The following is a 21,976-nucleotide window of genomic DNA, read 5'->3' as shown; positions in this document are numbered from 1 at the left end:
GCTGCTAGAAACATCGGGGTGCAGGTGTCCTGGCGTTTCATTGCATCTGAATCTTTGGGGTAAATCCCCAGCAGTGCAATTGCCGGGGAATAGGGCAGATCTATTTTTAGCTCTTTGAGGAACCTCCACACAGTTTTCCAGAGTGGCTGCACCAGTTCACATTCCCACCAACACTGCAAAAGGGTTCCCCCTTTTTAAAGATTTTATTTATTTATTCATGAGAGACATATATATGGAGAGAGGCAGAGGGAGAAGCAGGCTTCATGCAGGGAGCCCCACGTGGGACCCGATCCAGGGTCTCCAGGATCACACCCAGGGCTGAAGGCCGCGCTAAACCGCTGAGCCGTCCGGACTGCCGCAGGGCTCCTCTTTTTGAACTTGGCGACAACAGCTTTTTGCAAGACATCTATGAAGGCAAGTGAAACAAAAGCAAAAATGAACTATTGGGACTTAAGATAAAAAGCTTCTGCACAGCAAAAGAAACAGTCAACAAAACTGAAAGACAACCTACAGAATGGGAGAAGATATTTGCAAATGACCTATCAGATAAAGGGCGAGTAACCAAGATCTATAAGGAGCTTATTAAACTCAACACCAAAGAAACAAACAATCCAATCATGAAATGGGCAAAAGACATGAAGAGAAATCTCACAGAGGAAGACACAGACATGGCCAACATGCACATGAGAAAATGCTCCGCATCACTTGCCATCAGGGAAATACAAATCAAAACCACAATGAGATACCACCTCCCACCAGTGAGAATGGGGAAAATTAACAAGGCAGGAAACCACAAATGTTGAAGGGGATGGGGAGAAAAGTGTCTGCCTTTGGCTCAGGTTGTGATCCCAGGGTCCCAGGATCGAGTCCCACTTCGGGCTCCCTGCATGGAGCCTGCTTCTCCCTCTGCCTGTGCCTTTGCCTCTGTGTGTCTCTCATGAATAAATAAATAAAATCTTAAAAAAAAAAGGAATGAAGATTACTGAACAAATGTGGAAAAGTAGGGTGAGCTGGGGGAAGGCCCCTGTCACTGGGAGGTGCCACTTGCCTGGTAATAAATGTGTGGGATTCATCCATCTCAACCCCAAAGGAATGACCGATCTGAGTTTAAGATGGTCTTAAAAGGCAGATCGATTTGTGGATGACATGTCTCAGGAAAACCACTCCACAGTTGAAGTGGTTTTTTAGGAAGGTGGATACCATAATGACTCTCAACTGGAGGTCACTCTGAGGTGCTGGGAAAGGAGAACTGCAGGGACAATCAGGAACCCTTCATCTGGTTCTCAATTTTAGTTTGCAAAATGAATGTATTCTAAAAACAAACAGTGCTCTCTGTCTTCACCCAATTATCCACATACCTCCAGAAATTAATCCATAGTCCACCAGTTACAGATTTGTTGATCCATTGCAACCAACAGCTCCCAACTGAGGAACTGTGGGGCATCTCACCAAACAAAGGAGAAGATGGAGTTACACACCTTTGGGGGGTGGGGGACTGTGGAGTTGGGGTAAAGTTTTTTTTTAATAATAAATATATTTTTCATTGGTGTTCAATTTGCCAACATACAGAATAACACCCACTGCTCATCCCATCAAGTGCCCCCCTCAGTGCCCGCCACCCAGTCACCCCCACCCTCCGCCCTCCTCCCCTTCCACCACCCCTAGTTCATTTCCCAGAGTTAGGAGTCTTCATGTTCTGTCTCCCTCTCTGATATTTCCTACCCATTTCTTCTCCCTTCCCCTCTATTTCCTTTTACTATTATTTATATTCCCCAAATGAATGAGACCATATAATGTTTGTCCTTCTCCGATTGACTTACTTCCCTCAGCATAATACCCTCCAGTTCCATCCACGTTGAAGCAAATGGTGGGTATTTGTCGTTTCTAATGGCTGAGTAATATTCCATTGGATACATAAACCACATCTTCTTTATCCATTCATCTTTCGATGGACACCGAGGCTCCTTCCACAGTTTGGCTATTGTGGACATGGCTGCTAGAAACATCCGGGTGCAGGTGTCCCGGCATTTCATTGCATCTGAATCTTTGGGGTAAATCCCCAGCAGTACAATTGCTGGGTCGTAGGGCAGGTCTATTTTTAACTCTTTGAGGAACCTCCACACAGTTTTCCAGAGTGGCTGCACCAGTTCACATTCCCACCAACAGTGTAAGAGGGTTCCCTTTTCTCCGCATCCTCTCCAACATTTGTTGTTTCCTGCCTTGTTAATTTTCCCCATTCTCACTGGTGGGAGGTGGTATCTCATTGTGGTTTTGATTTGTATTTCCCTAATGGCAAGTGATGCGGAGCATTTTCTCATGTGCATGTTGGCCATGTCTATGTCTTCCTCTGTGAGATTTCTCTTCATGTCTTTTGCCCATTTCATGATTGGATTGTTTGTTTCTTTGCTGTGGAGTTTAATAAGTTCTTTATAGATCTTGGAAACTAGCCCTTTATCTGACATGTCATTTGCAAATATCTTCTCCCATTCTGTAGGTTGTCTTTTAGTTTTGTTGACTGTATCCTTTGCTGTGCAAAAGCTTCTTTATCTTGATGAAGTCCCAATAGTTCATTTTTGCTTTTGTTTCTTTTGCCTTCCTGGATGGATCTTGCAAGAAGTTACTGTGGCCGAGTTCAGAAAGGGTGTTGCCTGTGTTCTCCTCTAGGATTTTGATGGAATCTTGTCTCACATTTAGATCTTTCATCCATTTTGAGTTTATCTTTGTGTATGGTGCAAGAGAGTGGTCTAGTTTCATTCTTCTGCATGTGGATGTCCAATTTTCCCAGCACCATTTATTGAAGAGACTGTCTTTCTTCCAGTGGATCGTCTTTCCTCCTTTATCGAATATTAGTTGACCATAAAGTTCAGGGTCCACTTCTGGGTTCTCTATTCTGTTCCATTGGTCTATGTGTCTGTTTTTGTGCCAGTACCACACTGTCTTGATGAACACAGCTTTGTAGTACAACCTGAAATCTGGCACTGTGATGCCCCCAGAATGGTTTTCTTTTTTAAAATTCCCCTGGTTATTCGGGGTCTTTTCTGATTCCACACAAATCTTAAAATAATTTGTTCCAACTCTCTGAAGAAAGTCCATGGTATTTTGATAGGGATTGCATTAAACGTGTAAATTGCCCTGGGTAACATTGACATTTTCACAATATTAATTATGCCAATCCATGAGCATGGAATATTTTTCCATCTCTTTGTGTCCTCAATTTCTTTCAGAAGTGTTCTATAGTTTTTAGGGTATAGATCCTTTACCTCTTTGGTTAGGTTTATTCCTAGGTATCTTATGCTTTTGGGTGCAATTGTAAATGGGATTGACTCCTTAATTTCTCTTTCTTCAGTCTCATTGTGAGTGTGTAGAAATGCCACTGACTTCTGGGCATTGATTTTGTATCCTGCCACACTGCCGAATTGCTGTATGAGTTCTAGCAATCTTGGGGTGGAGGCTTTTGGGTTTTCTATGTAGAGTATCATGTCATCGGCGAAGAGGGAGAGTTTCACTTCTTCTTTGCCAATGTGAATGCCTTTAATGTCTTTTTGTTGTCTGATTGCTGAGGCTAGGACTTCCAGTACTCTGTTGAATAGCAGTGGTGAGAGTGGACATCCCTGTCTTGTTCCTGATCTTAGGGGAAAGGCTCCCAGTGCTTCCCCATTGAGAATGATATTTGCTGTGGGCTTTTCGTAGATGGCTTTTAAGATGTTGAGGAATTTTCCCTCTATCCCTACACTCTGAAGAGTTTTGATCAGGAATGGATGCTGTATTTTGTCAAATGCTTTCTCTGCATCTATTGAGAGGATCATGATTCTTGGTTTTTCTCTTGCTGATATGATGAATCACATTGATTGTTTTACGAGTGTTGAACCAGCCTTGTGTCCCAGGGATAAATCCTACTTGGTCCTGGTGAATAATTTTCTTAATGTACTGTTGGATCCTATTGGCTAGTATCTTGTTGAGAATTTTTGCATCCATGTTCATCAGGGATATTGGTCTGTAATTCTCCTTTTTGGTGGGGTCTTTGTCTGGTTTTGGAATTAAGGTGATGCTGGCCTCATAGAACGAATTTGGAAGTACTCCATCTCTTTCTATCTTTCCAAACAGCTTTAGTAGAATAGGTATGGTTTCTTCTTTAAACGTTTGATAGAACTCCCCAGGGAAGCCATCTGGCCCTGGACTTTTGTGTCTTGGGAGGTTTTTGATGACTGCTTCAACTTCCTCCCTGGTTATTGGCCTGTTCAGTTTTTCTATTTCTTCCTGTTCCAGTTTTGGTAGTTTGTGGCTTTCCAGAAATGCATCCATTTCTTCTAGATTGCCTAATGTATTGGCATATAGCTGTTCATAATATGTTTTTAAAATCGTTTGTATTTCCTTGGTGTTGGTAGTGATCTCTCCTTTCTCATTCATGATTTTATTAATTTGAGTCTTCTCTCTCTTCTTTTGAATAAGGCTGGCTAATGGTTTATCTATCTTATTAATTCTTTCAAAGAGCCAACTCCTGGTTTTGTTGATCTGTTCCGCAGTTCTTCTGGTCTCGATATCGTTGAGTTCTGCTCAAATCTTTATTAACTCTCTTCTTCTGCTGCTGTTTTTTCTCTAGCTCCTTTAGGTGTAAGGTTAGCTTTTGTATTTGAGTTCTTTTCAGTTTTTGGATGGCTGCTTGTATTGCGATGTATTTCGAGTTGGGGTAAAGTTTTAATGAAGTTGTGCTTCAATAGGCTCCAAACAAAGCAGATCTTTGACATCAGGTCTAGATTACAAGTGGACCCAAGGTCCTGTTTCCTTGGGAACTACAAAGTTAAGATAGATGTGGAATGGTGTCTTCAGCAAACCCCTCTCCCAAAGCTCTGCACCTGGCTTGGAAGTCAATCAAGCCTGCTTCTCTATGTCTTAGATCTGCCAGGCAAGAGTAGGATGTTTTATTTCTACTTATATAGTTTCAAACAGTGATTCTTACAGTCTATAATTTTAGAGAACAAAGTTTTCAGTGAACAATAGAATAATTGTCACTCAAAGAAGGAAGTTGTGGCAGGTGGGCCACCCGGTCCGCAGCCCTCCAGTCTTAGCCCTCTGCTGATTACCAGTATCAGCATTCTTCCATACTCCCAGATTTAAAAAGTCCCAATCACCTATAACTCCACTATTCATCCTCTATATATGAAGAAGAAAAATATGGTAGTCTGTATCTGGCGTTCCTCAACTTCCACTCCACCGTTCCCGTGTGTTTTTACCTCAGAAGATCTGGGGAATGATTGGTCTGGAGCAGTGATTTTCAAATTCTTCTCCATGGAGTAGACATTCCAAAAAGGTGACTCAGGAGATTTCATGGGTATGGTGACGGAAAGGAGGTTGATGGAAGGGCCAAGGACTTAAGTTCTGGAAACATCTGCTATTCAAGGCACTTCAGTTGCAACTCTTGCCTCTTCCTTCCTTCTGCACAGCAGATTCTGGAAACTCAGACTTTATGAAAACAAAATCCAGAAAAGGAAGTGTCTGCAAGAACCTTCTGCTTTCAGATCTGACATATACACTTTTTTTCTGGGCAAGGGAAGGTAAAGAGTCTGACCCTGCACAGGACCAGGAAGGAGAAAAATGCTATGTGAAAAACAAAGTATTTCTAAAAATTCTCCTGTCACATTGGGAATAGTGATATCAAGCAGGCTTTAAGAATTATTTTAAAAAAAAAGAATTATTTTCATAGTGAAACAAAAGATTGATTACCAAAAAAATGGTTAATCCTAGTTTTTCTTCCAAATATAGGAAAGATTGCCATTATTCAACATTAGCAATGAAGCAGGTTTCCTTGAGTGTATAGTTTGAGACTCATTAGTCCAACTTCTTTTTTATGAAAATGTCAGTGTTACTTGTACTGACACAGATTATTTATTGAGATTTAATTTTTTGTTTACTAATGCTTAAGTTTTCAAAAAAGAAAAACCCCAATGTTGGCACAATGGAGACGGAGACATTCTTTTTTAAAAAATCATATTAAATGTACTCTTTAATCCTCATCCCCTAATTCCCTATTCCCCCACCCTCTATCCCCTCCTCTGATAGCCATCAGTTTGTTCTCTATAATTAAGAGTCTTTTTCTTGGTTTGTCTCTCTCCCATTTTTTTCTCCCTTTGCTCTTTTGTTTCTTAAATTCCACATATGAGTAAGATCATATGGTCCTTGTCTTTGTCTGACTTATTTCACTTAGCATAATAGTCTCTAACTCTGTCCATGTTGTTAAAAATAGCAAGATTTTATTCTTTTTTATGGCTGAATAATATTCCATATGTATCTCACATCTTCCTTATCCAGTCATCTATCTGTGGACACTGGGCTTCCATAGTTTGGCTATAGTAAATAATGCTGGAGTAAACATAGGGGATATCCCTTTGAATTAGTGTTTTTGGGGCACCTGGGCGGCATCCACCTCTTGGTTTCAGCTCAGATCATGATTTCAGGATCATGAGATCACCCTAGGTCAGGCTCCAAGCTCAGGGTGGAGTCTGCTTAAGACTCTCTTCTCCTTCTGCCCTCCCATAATCCCCCCACTACTGATGTGGACGTGAGCATGCGTGCCCTTACACTCTTTCTCTAAAATAAATGAATAAATCTTTTTTTTTAAAAAAAGGATTAGTGTTTCCATATTTTGGAGGTAAATACTCTGTAGTACAATTACTGGGTCACAGGATACTTCTACTTTTAACTTTTTGACAAACCTCCTGTTTTCCACAGTGGCTACACCAGTTTGCATTCCCATCAACAGAGCATGAGGGTTCCTTTTTCTCCAGATCCTCCCCAACACTTGTTATTTCTTACATATTTGTTTTAGCCATTCTGACAGGTATGAGGTGACATCTCATTGTAGTTTTGATTGGCATTTTCCTGATAATGAGTGATGCTGAACATCTTTTCATGTGTCTGTTGGCCATCTATATGTCTTCTTTGAAGAAATGTCTGTTCTTGTTTTTTGCCCATTTTTAATTTTTTTAAAAAAATTTATTTATTTATTCATGAGAGACACATAGAGAGAGGCAGAGACACAGGCAGAAGGGGGAGCAGGTTCCCTGCGGGGAACCCAAGGCAGGACTAGATCCCAGGACCCTGGGATCACAACCTGAGTCAAAGGCAGATGCTCAACCACTCAGCCACCTCAGCGTCCCTTGACACATTTTTTAATTCGATTGTTTGCTTTTTGGGTGTTGAGTTGTATAAGTTTTTTAAATATTTTGGATACTTGGGGACCTGGGTGGCTCAGTCGGTTAAGCATCTACATTCACCTCAGGTCATGATTTCAGGGTCCTGAGATGGAGCCCCACATTGGGCTCTCTGCTCATCAGGGAGTCTACTTCTCCCTCTCCCTGCTCATGCTTGCTCTCTCTCTTTCTCTCTCTCTCCATCAAATAAATAAATAAAATCTTAAAAAAAAAATATTTTGGGGCAGCCCAGGTGGCTCAGTGGTTTGGCGCCACCTTCAGCCCAGGGTGTGACCCTGGAGACCGGGATCGAGTCCCATGTCAGGCTCCCTTCATGGAGCCTGCTTCTCACTCTGCCTGTGTCTCTGCCACTCTCTCTCTCTCTTTCTCTCTCTCTCTCCTTCTCTCTTTCTCTCTCTCTTTCTATATCTCTAATAAATAAATAAATAAAATCTAAAAAATATTTTGGATACTAACCCTATATCAGCTATGCCATTTACGAATATCTTCTTCAATTCAGAAAGTTCCCTTTTAGTTTTGTTTATTGATTCCTTCACTGTGCAGAAACTTTTTATTTTGATGTAATGCCAAAAAGATTTTTTTTGAAGATTTTATTTTCAAGTAATCTCTACACCCAGCATGGGGCTTTAACAACCCCAAGACCAAGAGTCACATGCTCTTCCAACTGACCAGGCAGGTGCCCAGGAATGCAACAGATTTCTTCTGTACATTGGTTTTGTATCCTGTGACTTTACTGAATTCATGTATCAGTTCTAGTAGTTTTTTGGTAGAGTCTTTCAGGTTTTTTATATAGTATTATGTCATCTGCCAATATTGAGAGCTTGATTCTTCCTTACCAATTTTAGATGCCTTTTATTTCTTTTTGGTGTGTGATTGTTGTGGCTAGGACTTCCAGTACTATGTTGAATAAAAGTAGTGAGAGGAGTGCCTTAGTGGCTCGGTTGGCTGAGCTTCCAACTCTTGATTTCAGCTTAGGACATCACCTCAGGGTCATGGGACCAAGCCTGATGTCGGGCTCCATGCTCATCAGGGAATCTGCTTGAGATTCTCTCCCACTTCCTTTCCTTCTGTCCCTACCCAACCCCACATGTGTCACATGTTCTCTCTCTCTAAAGTGAACAAATATATTTTTTTAAAAAGTGGTTAGAGTGGGTATCCTTTCTTGTTCCTGGCTTTAGGGGAAATTCTCAGTTTGATGTTTGAGTTTGGTGTTTGCTATGGATTTTTCATTTAAGGCCTTTATTATGCTGAAGTACATTCCCTCTAGACCTACTTTGCAGAGGGTTTTTATCAAGATGGATGTTGAACTTTGTTAAATGATTTTTCTGCATCCATTGAAGTGATCATATGGTTTTTATCCTCTCTTGTATTGATGTGATGTATCACATTGATTGTTTTGGGAATATTGAACCATCTTGCATCCCGGGAATAAATCCCACTTGATCGTGGTGTATGATTTTTTAATGTATTGTTGGATTCAATTTGCTAGTATTTTATTGAGGATTTTTCCATCTATATTCATGAGAGATATTGGCCTGTAGTTCTTTTTTTTGTGGTGTCTTTACTGGTTTTGGCATCAGGGTGATACTGGGTTCATAGAATGAATTTGGAAGTTTTCCTTCCTCTTGTGTTTTTTGGAATAGTTAGAGAAGACTAGGAATTAAGTAAGCACAGATTTAGAAGACTGAATCTCCATTGTGGAAGATAGCCACAAAACAGGTCCTCCAGTAAACCATGCATAACTGGATTTAGGCCTCTCTTCTTGATAGCTGGCCCTTTGATTTACTTATAACCATATAATGTGACAGAACTGTAGACACACTGCATGCTATCTGAGACTAGGTGAGAAGAAGTAGTGTAACTTCCACTTATATCTCTTTCAGAGAGGTCTGAACCACCACATAAAAAAAGACCAACTATCCTGAGAACACCATTTTAGACGGGCCATATTTATGTAGGCACTCTAACCAATAGTCCTAGCTGATCCCACTCTTCCAACTATCCCTACATAGGCACCAGACTTGTAAGGGAGGCCACCTTGAACTGTCCTGACCAGCACATCCAGCAGATGAATATCAGTGAGTAATCTCAATTGACATCCTTGGAACATAAGAATCACCCAGCCTGCCCAAATTCCTCCCATAAAATCATGAGATGTCATAAAAATAATTACTCAATTTTGAAAATTTTGTTACATAGAAAATAGACAACTGGCATAATAATTCACAACTTGGAACTTAAAATTTATCTTCTGAAAAAGATTCTATAAAATATTACTTTTGCATAATATATATATACATACTTAGATTAGACTATATTTTAGATTAATTATAGTTGGAGGGGACCTAAGAATATAACCATTGTTTATAGCACTATTACTATAGGAAAACTTGTTTTTTATTTAATGTGAAATGACTTTTTAAATGGACATTTAGAATGGGAAATTATAGTATTTCTTTGTATTTCTTTTTTTTTTTTTTAATGTGCACAACAGGAGGCAGGGCGGGGGCAGGGGGCACCTGGGTGGTTCAGTCAGTTAAGTGTCTGACTCTTGATTTCCATTCAGGTCATGATTTCAGGGTGGTGACATCGAGCCCCCCCATCAGCCTATGCTGGGTGAGAAGCCTGCTTGAGATTCTCTCTCTCTCTCTCTCCCTCTGCCCCTGCCTCTCTCTCTAGCTCATGTGTGCATGCTCACACACGCATGCACACTCTCTCTCTGAAAAAAGGGGGAAAATGTGCACAAGAGACACTTGTTCCTTTCCATTTCTATTATGTTTTTTTACTCTCAGGCTTTACTCCTGCATGCCTGGATGACCGTGACAGTGCCCAGCTCTTTCCCATTGGATCATTCAGTAACTATGGATTGAACTTGTACTTTGAGGTAGACACTGAGATACATGCCGAGGATACAATGGTAAAAGAGACTAGACAATTTCTTCCCATGTCCACTATTTCACATACAATAATTTTCACATTAAATTTCCTAAAACCTTGCTTTTATTACATCATTTCATTATTTAAGAACCTATAGCAACTCTCTTTTTTCTTACTTAATCAAGTTCAAATTCTTCTGCTTAGAAGTGTCCAAAGCCTTCTATCATCTGACTTCACTTATTTAAATAGGATTTTCACACTGTTCAATATCTTACTTTTTTGACTCCTGGCAACTGGCCTTTTCACTGCCTCTTATATTTTGCTAATTTCGAAGTCCTGCAATTTCACTCTGAATTTCTCTACCTTATGCCTACCCAAATCCTATTCATCCTTCTCCAAGTGCCGCCTTCTGCAATTAGCAATAATCGCACCTCAGATAAACCTCATTGGCTACAATACTGCCACTGTGCAAAGCTAAGTGCCACCTTCTACAATTGTTTTTTTCAGAATAGATTTTTTTCAAAAATCAGACAGAAAAACCCAGCATTCTATTTGATGCCATATCTTAATTCTTTAGAACATATTTTAAAAATGTTTTGATCAAAACAACACATGCCCATAGTTTATTTTATGTTTTTTAAGATTTTATTTATTTATTCATGAAAGACAGAGAGAGAGAGAGGCAGAGACACAAACAGAGGGAGAAACAGGCTGCATGCAGGGAGCCTGATGTGGGACTCGATCCCTGGTCTCCAGGATCACACCCTGGGCCAGAGGCGGCACTAAACCGCTGAGCCACCTGGGCTGCCCCACATGCCCATAGTTTAAAAGTAAAATTACAACAATAAAAAACAGAAGTTTCTTGCTCCATCCACTCCAATCCTCATTTCTGTTCTTCAGAGTGATCACTTTAACTCTCATAGCAGTTTTTCTGGTATTTACCTCCATGTCCTAAATAGCATTCTTTTATTACTGCTTTTTGATTTATTATTCTTATTAAATGAAATTTTACCTCTTTTTACTGCCCCTTATCTGAATCAATACACATAATTTCTTCCCTTACCTTCCCAATATATTTCCATCACCATTTTTAGTTAAATAGCATACAGTTACATTCTTTTACCTTTTAGAAGATTTAATTTATTTATTTTGAGAGAGAGAGAGAGAGAGAGAGAGAGAAGGGGCAGAGGGAGAGAATATGAAGCAGACTCCACACTAAGCATGGAGTGCAACTTGGGTCTCCATCCCATGACCCCAAGATCATGAACTGAGCTGAAATCAAGTCAGTCACTTAACTGACTACCAGATACCCCTACTGTTACATTCTAAGTAATTTTTATTCATAGCTTAGCTAAATTGTGCATTATAATTACATTGTTTATCTTGTACAGCTTTTTTTTTTAAACTGTCTTCTTACTTTTGTTGTTGTTGAGAAGTCTGATTCCTTCTGGTCCTGATCTTCTGTATGTGATCTGCATTTTTCTTCCAAGCAGCTTTTAGTTTCCTTTTATCTATACTTCTCTTGTCTTTCTTATTTGCCATCTCTGGTTTTTGTTCTTTTTGGAAGATTCTCTCACGTTTATTTTTAACTCTTTTTTTTAACTCTTAGGTTTTTTTTTTTTTTGTGTGTGTGTGTGTGTACACATATATGTGAGTGTATATGTACACAAATAACATAAATTTCTTTGATATCCTAATGTTTTTGGTATGTTGATCCCAAACTGAAATGTGTATATGTATATATACATATATACACATACATATACACACATATACATATATACACATATACATTCTCTAAATTTGTATTTTCTAAACAAATGTTTTTATTTAAATTTGTCCTTGCTTCATAGAGCAATATATTCTTATCATTCTGAGGAACTATTTTGTTTTTGCTTTAGTCTTTTTCCATTTTCTAAATTTTCTGTTTTTTTTCTCTCTCTCTCACTCATGTTAGAGCATTTTCTCAAATGTGTGTGACCCTTGGTGTTCTAACATCTTTGAGTAGGAATCTAAAACACTTACTGAAGCTCTGTGCATGCAGATTGTGTTTGTAGATCAATGGGTCTCACCACCCTGTGATTGGGCAGGATCTAGCAACTTCATCAGGGAAATGATGAATGCCATTTTACATAGACAACCCTTTTGAACTGGTTAGTTTCTCCACAGAGGAATTCTCCAATTTCTTGCAAGGTGAACATAAGTCTGGTGGCCAGTTTCCTTTGAAATGAATAGAAATGGGTGATTGCAACCTTCAGTTTGTACACTTTCATCTCCCTGTTTTCAGCAAGACAGCTCACTTACCACATGAGCTGTGTCTGGTGTCTTTGAGTCCATGGCCTCTCTGGCTCAATTTCTTCTGAAAGTGAGTTTTCTTCCTTCTGTTGTGCTGGGCATTTTAACAGTAGTTGCATTTTAACACTTCCTATATAATCTTTCAACTAAATCTTCCTATTTTTCAGCTCTATGCTGCACCCCTGCCTCCTGGCGTCTACAATTCCTGAGGCTTTCTGTATTCTGTGTGCAGAATTGACTTACTTTTTGGCTTTCTGCCCTGAAAGCTTAGGTTTTAGCATTCTCCAGCCTATTTAGGAAGTTATACTTCTTTTTTTTTTTTTAGATTTTATTTATTTAAGTTATTTATTTATTTTATTTATTTATTTATTTTATTTATTTGAGTGAGAGAAAGAGAACATGAGCAGGGGTTGGGGAGGTATGGGGGCACAGGGAGAGGAAGATGCAAACTTCCAGCTGAGTAGGGAGCCCGAAGACATGGGACTCAATCTGAGGACCCTGGGATCATGACCTGAGACGAAGGCAGAAGCTTAACGGACTGAGCCACCCAGGCTATTACAGATTTTCAACATTTTGTTGAAATCCTGTTTACTGATGATTTTCTTTCAAGTTTTCTTATTCACTTGTGGTGTTGAGACTTTTATATTTCTTTACTGTTACTTTAGTGGAGCATCAGGGGATCAAAGATAAAAGTGAATATTCAACTTGCCATACTTAATTGGCCACTCTAGATGTTTAAGTATATTTAACCTCAAGAATATAATAAATTCCTTGAGAGCAGTTAAGTGTGACTCATTTTCTCTAACAATGTTTAGCTCAGTGCTCAGAATCTCATAAGTGCTAATAAATCCTATACTGATTAAAATTGGAATTCAGTGAGTGACTATTAATTATGGTCCTCTGCTCAAGAGATGGTGGGATACAAATGTGAATAATTTCTCACTGAGGAAGTCCTAGTCTAGTGGAGGAGTTAAAATTAAATACAAATCATAGGTATAGATTCTGTAAAAGCAGTGCCATGAGAACACAAAGAACGGATGTTTTGGAGAAATTTCCCAATATTTTGAAAATGAAATCAGATGACAGTGAAGATCTTGTCCAAAATCTGCCTCTCATCTACACAACATTAGGGTGGATATACTGTGGGGTTTTAAAAATGTTTATTTATTCATGAGACACAGAGAGAGAGAGAGACAAAGAGAGGCAGGGACACAGGCAGAGGGAGAAGCAGGCTCCATGCAGGGAGCCTGATGCCGAACTTGATCCTAGGACTCCAGGATCATGCCCTGGGCCAAAAGCAGACGCTAAACCGCTGAGCCACTCAGGGATCCCGGATGTATTGTGGTTTGACCAGGTATATGCCCTAGGTTTCATTCTTATTCAGCTAATATTAACAATTATATGTGATAATATATATTTAACATGTGAAGTATTGAATATATATATTAACATATATTAAATATATAAAATTAATATGTTAGTATTAAATATCTATTATAACGTAATTATAACAACTGTAAGGAGAATGCACATAATTGAAGGGTCTCATATATTCATGTATTTACAGTGATTTGACAAGCTTGTTAATTCTTTTTTTTAAAAAAAGGCTTGTATATATTCTGCAATTTTAAAAAAAGATTTTATTTATTTATTCATGATAGAGAGAGAGAGAGAGGCAGAGAGACACAGACAGAGGGAAAAGCAGGCTCCATGTCGGGAGCCCGACGCGGGACTCATCCCGGGACTCCAGGATCATGCCCTAGGCCAAAGGCAGGCACTAAACTGCTGAGCCACCCAGGGATCCCATATTCTGTAATTTTTTAATTTTTTCAGATTCCTTCTTAAATAAACATATATGCAACCAGGTCTACATCCCTAGGAACAAGCAGCCTGGGCCACAGGAAAACCAACAAGAATTTTACTGCAGCCAGTCCATCTGCTCAAACCAAATTAATAGAGCAATAATCTACAATGGCATAAAAATAGTTCTTTTTAAATCTGCCAAAAATTTTTGCCGTATGTCTTAGGTTGGGTTTGATGGGGAAAAGTCTTTAAGGCAGAAATTTGCTTGGAGGTTAATTGGAGTGTACTCTCGGGAAAGCCACCTGCAAGAAAAGGAGCAAAGTGCATTAAGCAGAGAAATTGAATCATGATGCAGTTGTAACGAAAACCTCAAATGATTTTTATGGGAAAGCTGTGGAGGAGGGATGGCCCATGAGAGTTCTTCTAACTGAGACAAAAGTCTAGTCATTGAATGTTGGTTATCCTTGATGAAGAGTCATGATCCTAGGTGAGGCAGCTCTCTTTTGTGGAGGGCAGTTCCCAGGGAGGCTGGGAGTCACCACCAAACTTCATCATAAATGGGGAATTTGAGGCTTTGGGTGGCACATCGCAAGATTCGCTACACCAATGTTGCAGGGCATTTAAGAAGTCTTTATATTGTGTGTCTCTACAAAGACTTGATTTTTTTTAAAGATTTATTTGACAAAAAAAAAAAAGATTTATTTGACAGAGAGGGAGAGCAAGAACAAACAGGGGAAGCAGCAGGCAGTGGGAGAGGGAGAAGCAGGCTCCCCACTGAGCAGGGAGGCCAATGTGGGGCTCTATCCCAGGACTTCCAGTTCATGACCTGAGCCAAAAGGCAGATGCTTAACTAATTGAGCCACTCAGACCCCTCAAAGACTTGATTTTTAATATAGTAGGAACTGTCAGTCTAGGTCCTTCCATCCACTGCTGTTTTCTCTACCAAAAACAAAATGAAAATCAAATGTCTAAATAGCTGAATTGAAAAGCAGACAACTTAAAATTCACTTTCAGTGAATACTTTCCCAGGGTTCAGGTATTTCCAGCTTTTCTAACTGATAGGCATAAAAGATTCCTTCTAAATGTGTTTCTCAATATTAAAGAAACATTGAAAGCTTGAACCTTGATGTGTGTCATTACTGCCCACCTGCCTTTCAGCTCTTTTCATTACTACCACTCCATGAGATCTGAAGTCAGGGCAAATCTTATTTAGAAATGTCATGAAAGGGACTCCTGGGTGGCTCAGCAGTTGAGTGTTTGCCTTTGGCTCAGGTCCTGGGATTGAGTCCTGCATCAGACTCCCCCACAGGGAGCCTGCTTCTCCCTCTGCCCGTGTCTCTGCCTCTCTCTGTGCTTCTCATGAATAAACAAATAAAATATTTTTTTAAAGTGTCATGAAAAATTTTCTCTTACTTTGGAGTACCTGGAATATTGTTGATAATATAATTGTTAGTGATATAATCTGATATTTTATCATACACATCTCAGTTAAGGACAGGATTAAAGTGGAAGACTCTTTCAGTCAAGGTGAGTTTCTGTCATCCTAATCCCAATCATGTCATAACACGTCTCTTCCAGGGAAGCCTGCAGGGGCATGCTACTTTAATCAAGACAATGGCATCATCACCTTTAGGTTTCAGCTGTACAAATACACAACATAATTGAGTTATGGCAAAGCTGTGTAAATGCAATCTTTATAAGAGTTGTGGCCTTTTTTTTTCAAGACCCTGGAACTGTAAATATATCATTTATGGGTAGTAATTAAATAGTGCTGGCAGTAAAATAGTGTTACAATAGCTTTTCTGCTAGATGAACCTATTAGGCACCAAACCGCATTCACAACACTAGAATGGATATGTTTGTTTGATGTTTCTAAAAGTGATTTGTACTCCGCACATTTGCCTTTGGTAGTTCTAAGGCTTATGAAAATAAAGAGCTTTCTATTGATAGGTGAGGAAATCACTAGAAAGAAAATGTGTTGTTATGTTGGGGAAAAACTGAAGTTCTTTAGAGTACTTTTATTTGGGTTATTTCTTTGATTTTTAAGATTTAGTAGACTTATAAAAATGTCAGACTGTATTGAAAAGTAAATACTAATGTTTTTGATAAAATGGAATAAACTACACTTTGATTGATTTAGCAAGTCAAGTGGAAACTCTAAGTATTTATCTATAATTCACATGCAGCTTTTCCATTTTATCACTGGTGTGCTGACAGTGAGCACATGATTTGCCAGCATCAGAGTACAATGCATATCCTGACTACAAAAATCTTCAAATCAATATAGGAAAGTAGTTTAAAGTATCTTTTGCCAAACTTGACTCACTGTAAAATAACTTGCTCTCCTTTTTTTGGGACTATAAAGAAAATATAAGATCTGGCTAAGTTCATAATAGAATTCTTTTTTTTTTTTAGAATACTATCTCTTTACACACACACATACATGCTTACACACAATACAGCATATGTCTGTACATCTGTAATACATATATCTGTAATACATATTTATGTATACGTAATCTGTAATTTTCATATTACATCATTTATGTCTACATTATTATTATTTCATCCTCACTCCCCTCAACCCAAATCCTACTCCCCTATCTCACTTATCTATAGCCTTAAGGAGGAGTAAATAGAGACAAATTATTTTCTTCCAAGTCTTATATATATATATATATATATATATATATATATATATAATATATATAAATACATATATAAAAAATATATATATATTTATTGGAGTTCGATTTGCCAACATATAGTATAACATCCAGTGCTCATCCCACCAAGTGCCTCCCTCAGTACCTGTCACCCAGTCACCCCACCCTCCACCCACCTCCCCTTCCACTACCCCTGGTTCGTTTTCCAGAGTTAGGAGTCTCTCATGTTCTGTCACCCTCACTGATATTTGCCACTCATTTTCTCTCCTTTTCCCTTTAATCCCTTTCAATATTTTTTATATTCCCCAATTTAGTGAAACCATATAATGACTGTCCTTCTCCAATTGACTTACTTCACTCAGCATAATACCCTCCAGTTCCATCCACGTTGAAGCAAATGGTGGGTATTTGTCGTTTCTAATGGCTGAGTAATATTCCATTGTATGCATAAACCACATCTTCTTTATCCATTCATCTTTCGATGGACACCGAGGCTCCTTCCACAGTTTGGCTATTATAGACATTGCTGCTTAAACATTGGAGTGCAGGTGTCTTGCCATTTCACTGCAACTGTATATTTGGGGTAAATCCCCAGCAGTGCAATTGCTAGGTCATAGGGCAGATCTATTTTTAACTTCTTGAGGAACCTCCACAGAGTTTTCCAGAGTGGCTGCACCAGTTCGCATTCCCACCAATAGTGCAAAGGGCTCCCCTTTCTCCACATCCTCTCCAACATTTGTTTCCCGTCTTGTTAATTATCACTATTCTCACTGAAGTGAGGTGGTGTCTCATTGTGGTTTTGATTTGTATTTCCCTGATGGCAAGTGATGCAGAACATTTTCTCATGTGCTTGTTGGCCATGTCTATCTATGTCTTCCTCTGTGAGATTTCTCTTCATGTCTTTTGCCCATTTCATGATTGGATTGTTTATTTATTGGGTGTTGAGTTTGATAGGTATTTTATAGATCTTGGATACTAGCCGTTTATCTGATATACCATTTGCAAATAATTTCTCCCATTCTGTAGATTTTTTTAGTTCTGTTGACTGTATCCTTTGCTGTGCAGAAGCTTTTTATCTTGATTAAGTCCCTATAGTTCAATTTTGCTTTTCATTCCCTTGCCTTCACAGATGTATCTTGCAAGAAGTTGCTGTGGCCAAGTTCAAAAAGGGTGTTGCCTGTGTTCTCCTCTAGGATTTTGATGGATTCTTGTCTCACATTTAGATCTTTCATCCATTTTGAGTGTATCCATGTATATGGTGTAGTCTCTTTCTTCTGCACATCCAATTTTCCCAGCAGCATTTAATGAAGAGACTGTCCTTTTTTGCAGTGGATATTCTTTCCTGCTTTGTCAAATATTAGTTGACCATAGAGTTGAGGGCCCATTTCTGGGTTCTGTATTCTGTTCCATTGATCTATGTGTCTGTTTTTGTGCCAGTACCACACTGTCTTGATGATCACAGATTTATAGTACAACCTGAAATCCGGCTTTGTAATGGCCCAGCTATGGTTTTCTTTTTCAGTATTCCCCTGGGATTCAGGGTCTTTTCTGATTCCACACAAATCTTAACATGATTTATTCCAACTCTTTGAAGAAAGTCCATGGTGTTTTGATAGGGATTGCATTGGACATGTAATATGCCCTGAGTAGCATTGACATTTTACAATATAAACTCTTCCAATCCATGAGCATGGAATATTTTTCCATCTCTTTGTGTCTTCCTCAATTTCTTTCAGAAGTGTTCTGTAGTTTTTAGGGGACAGATCCTTTACCTCTTTGGTTAGGTTTATTCCCAAGTATCTTATGCTTTTGGGTACAATTATAAATGGTATTGATTCCTTAATTCCTCTTTCTTCAGTCTCATTGTTAGTGTATAGAAATGCCACTGATTTCTGGGCATTGATTTTGTATCCTGCCACGCTACCAAATTGCTGTGTGAGTTCTACCAATCTTGGGGTGGAGGCTTTTGGGTTTTCTATGTAGAGTATCATGTCATCTGCTAAGATGGAGAGAGTGACTTCTTCTTTGCCAATTTGAATGCCTTTAATGTCTTTTTGTTGTCTGATTGCGGAGGCTAGGACTTCTAGTGCTATGTTGAATAGCAGTGGTGAGAGTGGACATCCCTGTCTTGTTCCTGATCTTAGGGGAAAGCTCTGAGTGTTTCCCCATTGAGAATTATATATGCTGTGGGCTTTTCATAGATGGCTTTTAAGATGCTGAGGCATGTTCCCTCTATCCCTACACTCTGAAGAGTTTTGATCAGGAATGGATGCTGATTTTGTCCAATGCTTTCTCTGCATCTATTTAGAAGATCATATGGTTCTTGTTTCTTTCTCTTGTTCATATGATCTATCACGTTGATTATTTTATGAGTGTTGAACCAGCCTTGCATCCCAGGGATAAATCCCACCTGGTCATGGTGAATAATCTACTTAATGAATTGTTGGATCCTATTGGCCAGTATCTTGTTGAGAATTTTTGCATCTGCGTACATCAGGGATATTGGTCTATAATTCTCCTTTTTGGTGGGGTCTTTGTCTAGTTTTGGAATTAAGGTGATGCTGGCCTCATAGAACGAGTTTGCAGGTATTCCATCCCTTTCTATCTTTTGGAACAGCTTTCGTTGAATAGTGTTGTTTCTTCTTTAAATGTTTGATAGAAATCCCCTGGGAAGACATCTGACCCTGGACATTTGTGTCTTGGGAGGTTTTTGATGACTCCTTCAGTTTCCTTGCTGGTTGGTGACCTGTTAAGGTTTTCTATTTCTTCCTGTTCCAGTTTCGGTAGTTTGCAGTTTTCCAGAAATGCATCCATTTCTTCTAGCTTGCCTAATTTATTGGCGTATAGCTACTCATAATATGTTTTTAATATCATGTGTGTTACCTTTGTATTGGTTGTGATCCTCCTCTTTCATTCATGATTTTATTAATTTGAGTCTTTTGTCTTTTTAATAAGGCTGGCTAATGGTTTATCTTTCTTATTAATTCTTTCAGAGAACCAACTCCTGGTTTTGTTGATCTGTTCTACATTTCTGGTTTCTATTTTATTGAGTTCTGCTCAAATCTTTATTAGCTCTCTTCTTCTGCTTGATGCAGGTTTTATTTGCTGTTCTGTCTCCAGTTCCTTTAGGTGCGAGGTTAGCTTGTGTATTTGAGGTTTTTCCAATTTTTTGAGGGATGCTTGTATTGCGATATATTTCCCTCTCAGGACTGCTTTTGCTGTATCCCAAAGATTTCTTTTTTTATCCCAAAGATTTTGAATGGTTGTATCTTCGTTTTCACTAGTTTCCATGAATCTTTTTAATTCACCTGTAATTTCCTGGTTGACCCATTCATCTTTTAGTAGGATGTTCTTTAACCTCCACGTGTTTGAGTTTCTTCCAAATTTCTTCTTGTGATTAACTTCTAGTTTCAAAGCATTGTGGTTTAAAAATATGCAGGGGACAACCCTAATCTTTTGGTATCATCTGAGATCTGATTTGTCCATGTGCACTTGAGAAGTATGTGGATTCAGCTGCGTTCAGATGCAAAGTTCTGTATATATCTGCGAAATCCATCTGGTCCAGTGTATAATTTAAAGCCCTTGTTTCTTTGGTGATGTTGTGTTAGGATATCTGTCATTTGCAGAAAGTGCCACGTTGAAGTCTCCTACTATTAGTGTATTACTAAGTATGTCTTTACTTTGGTTATAATTGATATACTTGACAGCTCCCACATTAAGGACATAAATATTCATGATTGTTAGGTCCTCTTATTGGATAGACCCTTTAAGTATGATATAGTGTCCCTCTTCATCTCTTACTACAGTCTTTGGGATAAACTTTAACTTATCTGATATGAGGATTGCCACCCCAACTTTCTTTTGAGGACCATTTGAATGGTAAATTGTTCTCTGCCCTTTCATTTTCAGGCTGAAGGTGTCTTTAGATCTAAAATGACTCTCTTGTAGACAGAAAATAGACGAGTCTTGCTTTTTTATCCAGTCTGATACCCTGTGTCTTTTGATGGGATCATTTAGCCCATTCACATTCAGAGTAACTATTGAAAGATATGAATTTAGTGTCATTGTAATACCTATTCAGTCCTTGTTTTGGTGGATTCTTTTGTTGGGCTTCCTCTTTCTTTTATAGGGTCCCCCTTAATATTTCTTGCAAGAGTTGGTTTGTTGGCCACATATTTTTCCAGTTTCTGGCTATCTTGGAAGCTCTTTATCTCTCCTTCTATTCTGAATGAGAGCCTTGCTGGATAAAGTATTCTTGGGTGCATGTTCTTCTCATTGAGGACCCTGACTATAACCTGTCAGCCCTTTCTGGCCTGCAGGTCTCTGTGGAGAGGTGTGCTGTTAATCTAATATTTCTCCCCATATAAGTTAGGGATCTCTTGTCTCTTGCTGCTTTAAGAATTTTCTTTTTATCTTTGAAATTTGCAAGTTTCAGTATTAAATGTCAAGGTGTTGAATGGTTTTTATTGATTTGAGGGGGGGACCTCTCTATCTCCTGGATCTGAATGCCTGTTTCTCCCCCCAAATTAGGAAAGTTCTCAGCTATGATTTGTTCAAATATACTTTCTGACCCTCTCTCCCTCTTGGCATATTCTGGAACCCCAATTATACGTAAATTTTTCCTTCTGAGGCTACCATTCATTTCCCGTAACCTTTCCTTGTGGTCTCTTCATTGTTTTTGTCTTTTTTCTTCAGCTTCCTTCCTTGCCATCAACTTGTCTTCTATATTGCTCAGTCTTTCTTACACCTCCTTAACCCTAGTCGTTAGGACCTCCAGTTTGGATTGCATATCATTTAATTGATTTTTAATTTCAGCCTGATTATACCCAAATTCTACAGTAAGAAACCTCTATAATCCTTTATGCTTTTTTTCCAGAGCCACCAGCAGCTACCAGTGGTTCTGTATTGGCTTTGTGTCATAAAATTGTAATCCATATTGTGTAACTCTGGCAGAGAGTACTGTTTCTGTTTCTTTCTTTTGTGGTGAATTCTTCCTTCTTGTCAGTTTTCTCAGGGCAGAGTGGCTGCATGAGCAGGCTGAGTCAAGGATATCAACAACAACCTAAGTAAATTTCACCCTAGAAGATTCTTGCTAGAAGTGAAAACCCTTCTCTCTGTAGCTTTTCT

At 38.9% G+C, this 21,976-nt stretch overlaps 1 protein-coding gene and 1 pseudogene across 1 annotated transcript in view; one reads left to right on the top strand and one right to left on the bottom strand.

The window, feature by feature from the left end:
- LOC129515564 (phosphate carrier protein, mitochondrial-like) overlaps nucleotides 1-21,976 on the top strand; it is a 35,293-nt gene that overhangs the window by 947 nt on the left and 12,370 nt on the right. The window contains 1 exon segment of the mRNA XM_055334488.1: nucleotides 10,001-10,125. Coding sequence (XP_055190463.1) covers nucleotides 10,001-10,125 — 125 coding nt within the window.
- LOC129515606 (U4 spliceosomal RNA) lies at nucleotides 10,493-10,561 on the bottom strand (annotated as a pseudogene).

This window comes from Nyctereutes procyonoides, unplaced genomic scaffold (genome assembly GCF_905146905.1).
Source record: "Nyctereutes procyonoides isolate TBG_1078 unplaced genomic scaffold, NYPRO_anot_genome, whole genome shotgun sequence".
NCBI classification, from domain to species: domain Eukaryota; kingdom Metazoa; phylum Chordata; class Mammalia; order Carnivora; family Canidae; genus Nyctereutes; species Nyctereutes procyonoides.
The sequence above is the reverse complement of the archived record's forward strand: the minus strand, read 5'-3'. Positions and strand labels throughout refer to the sequence as shown.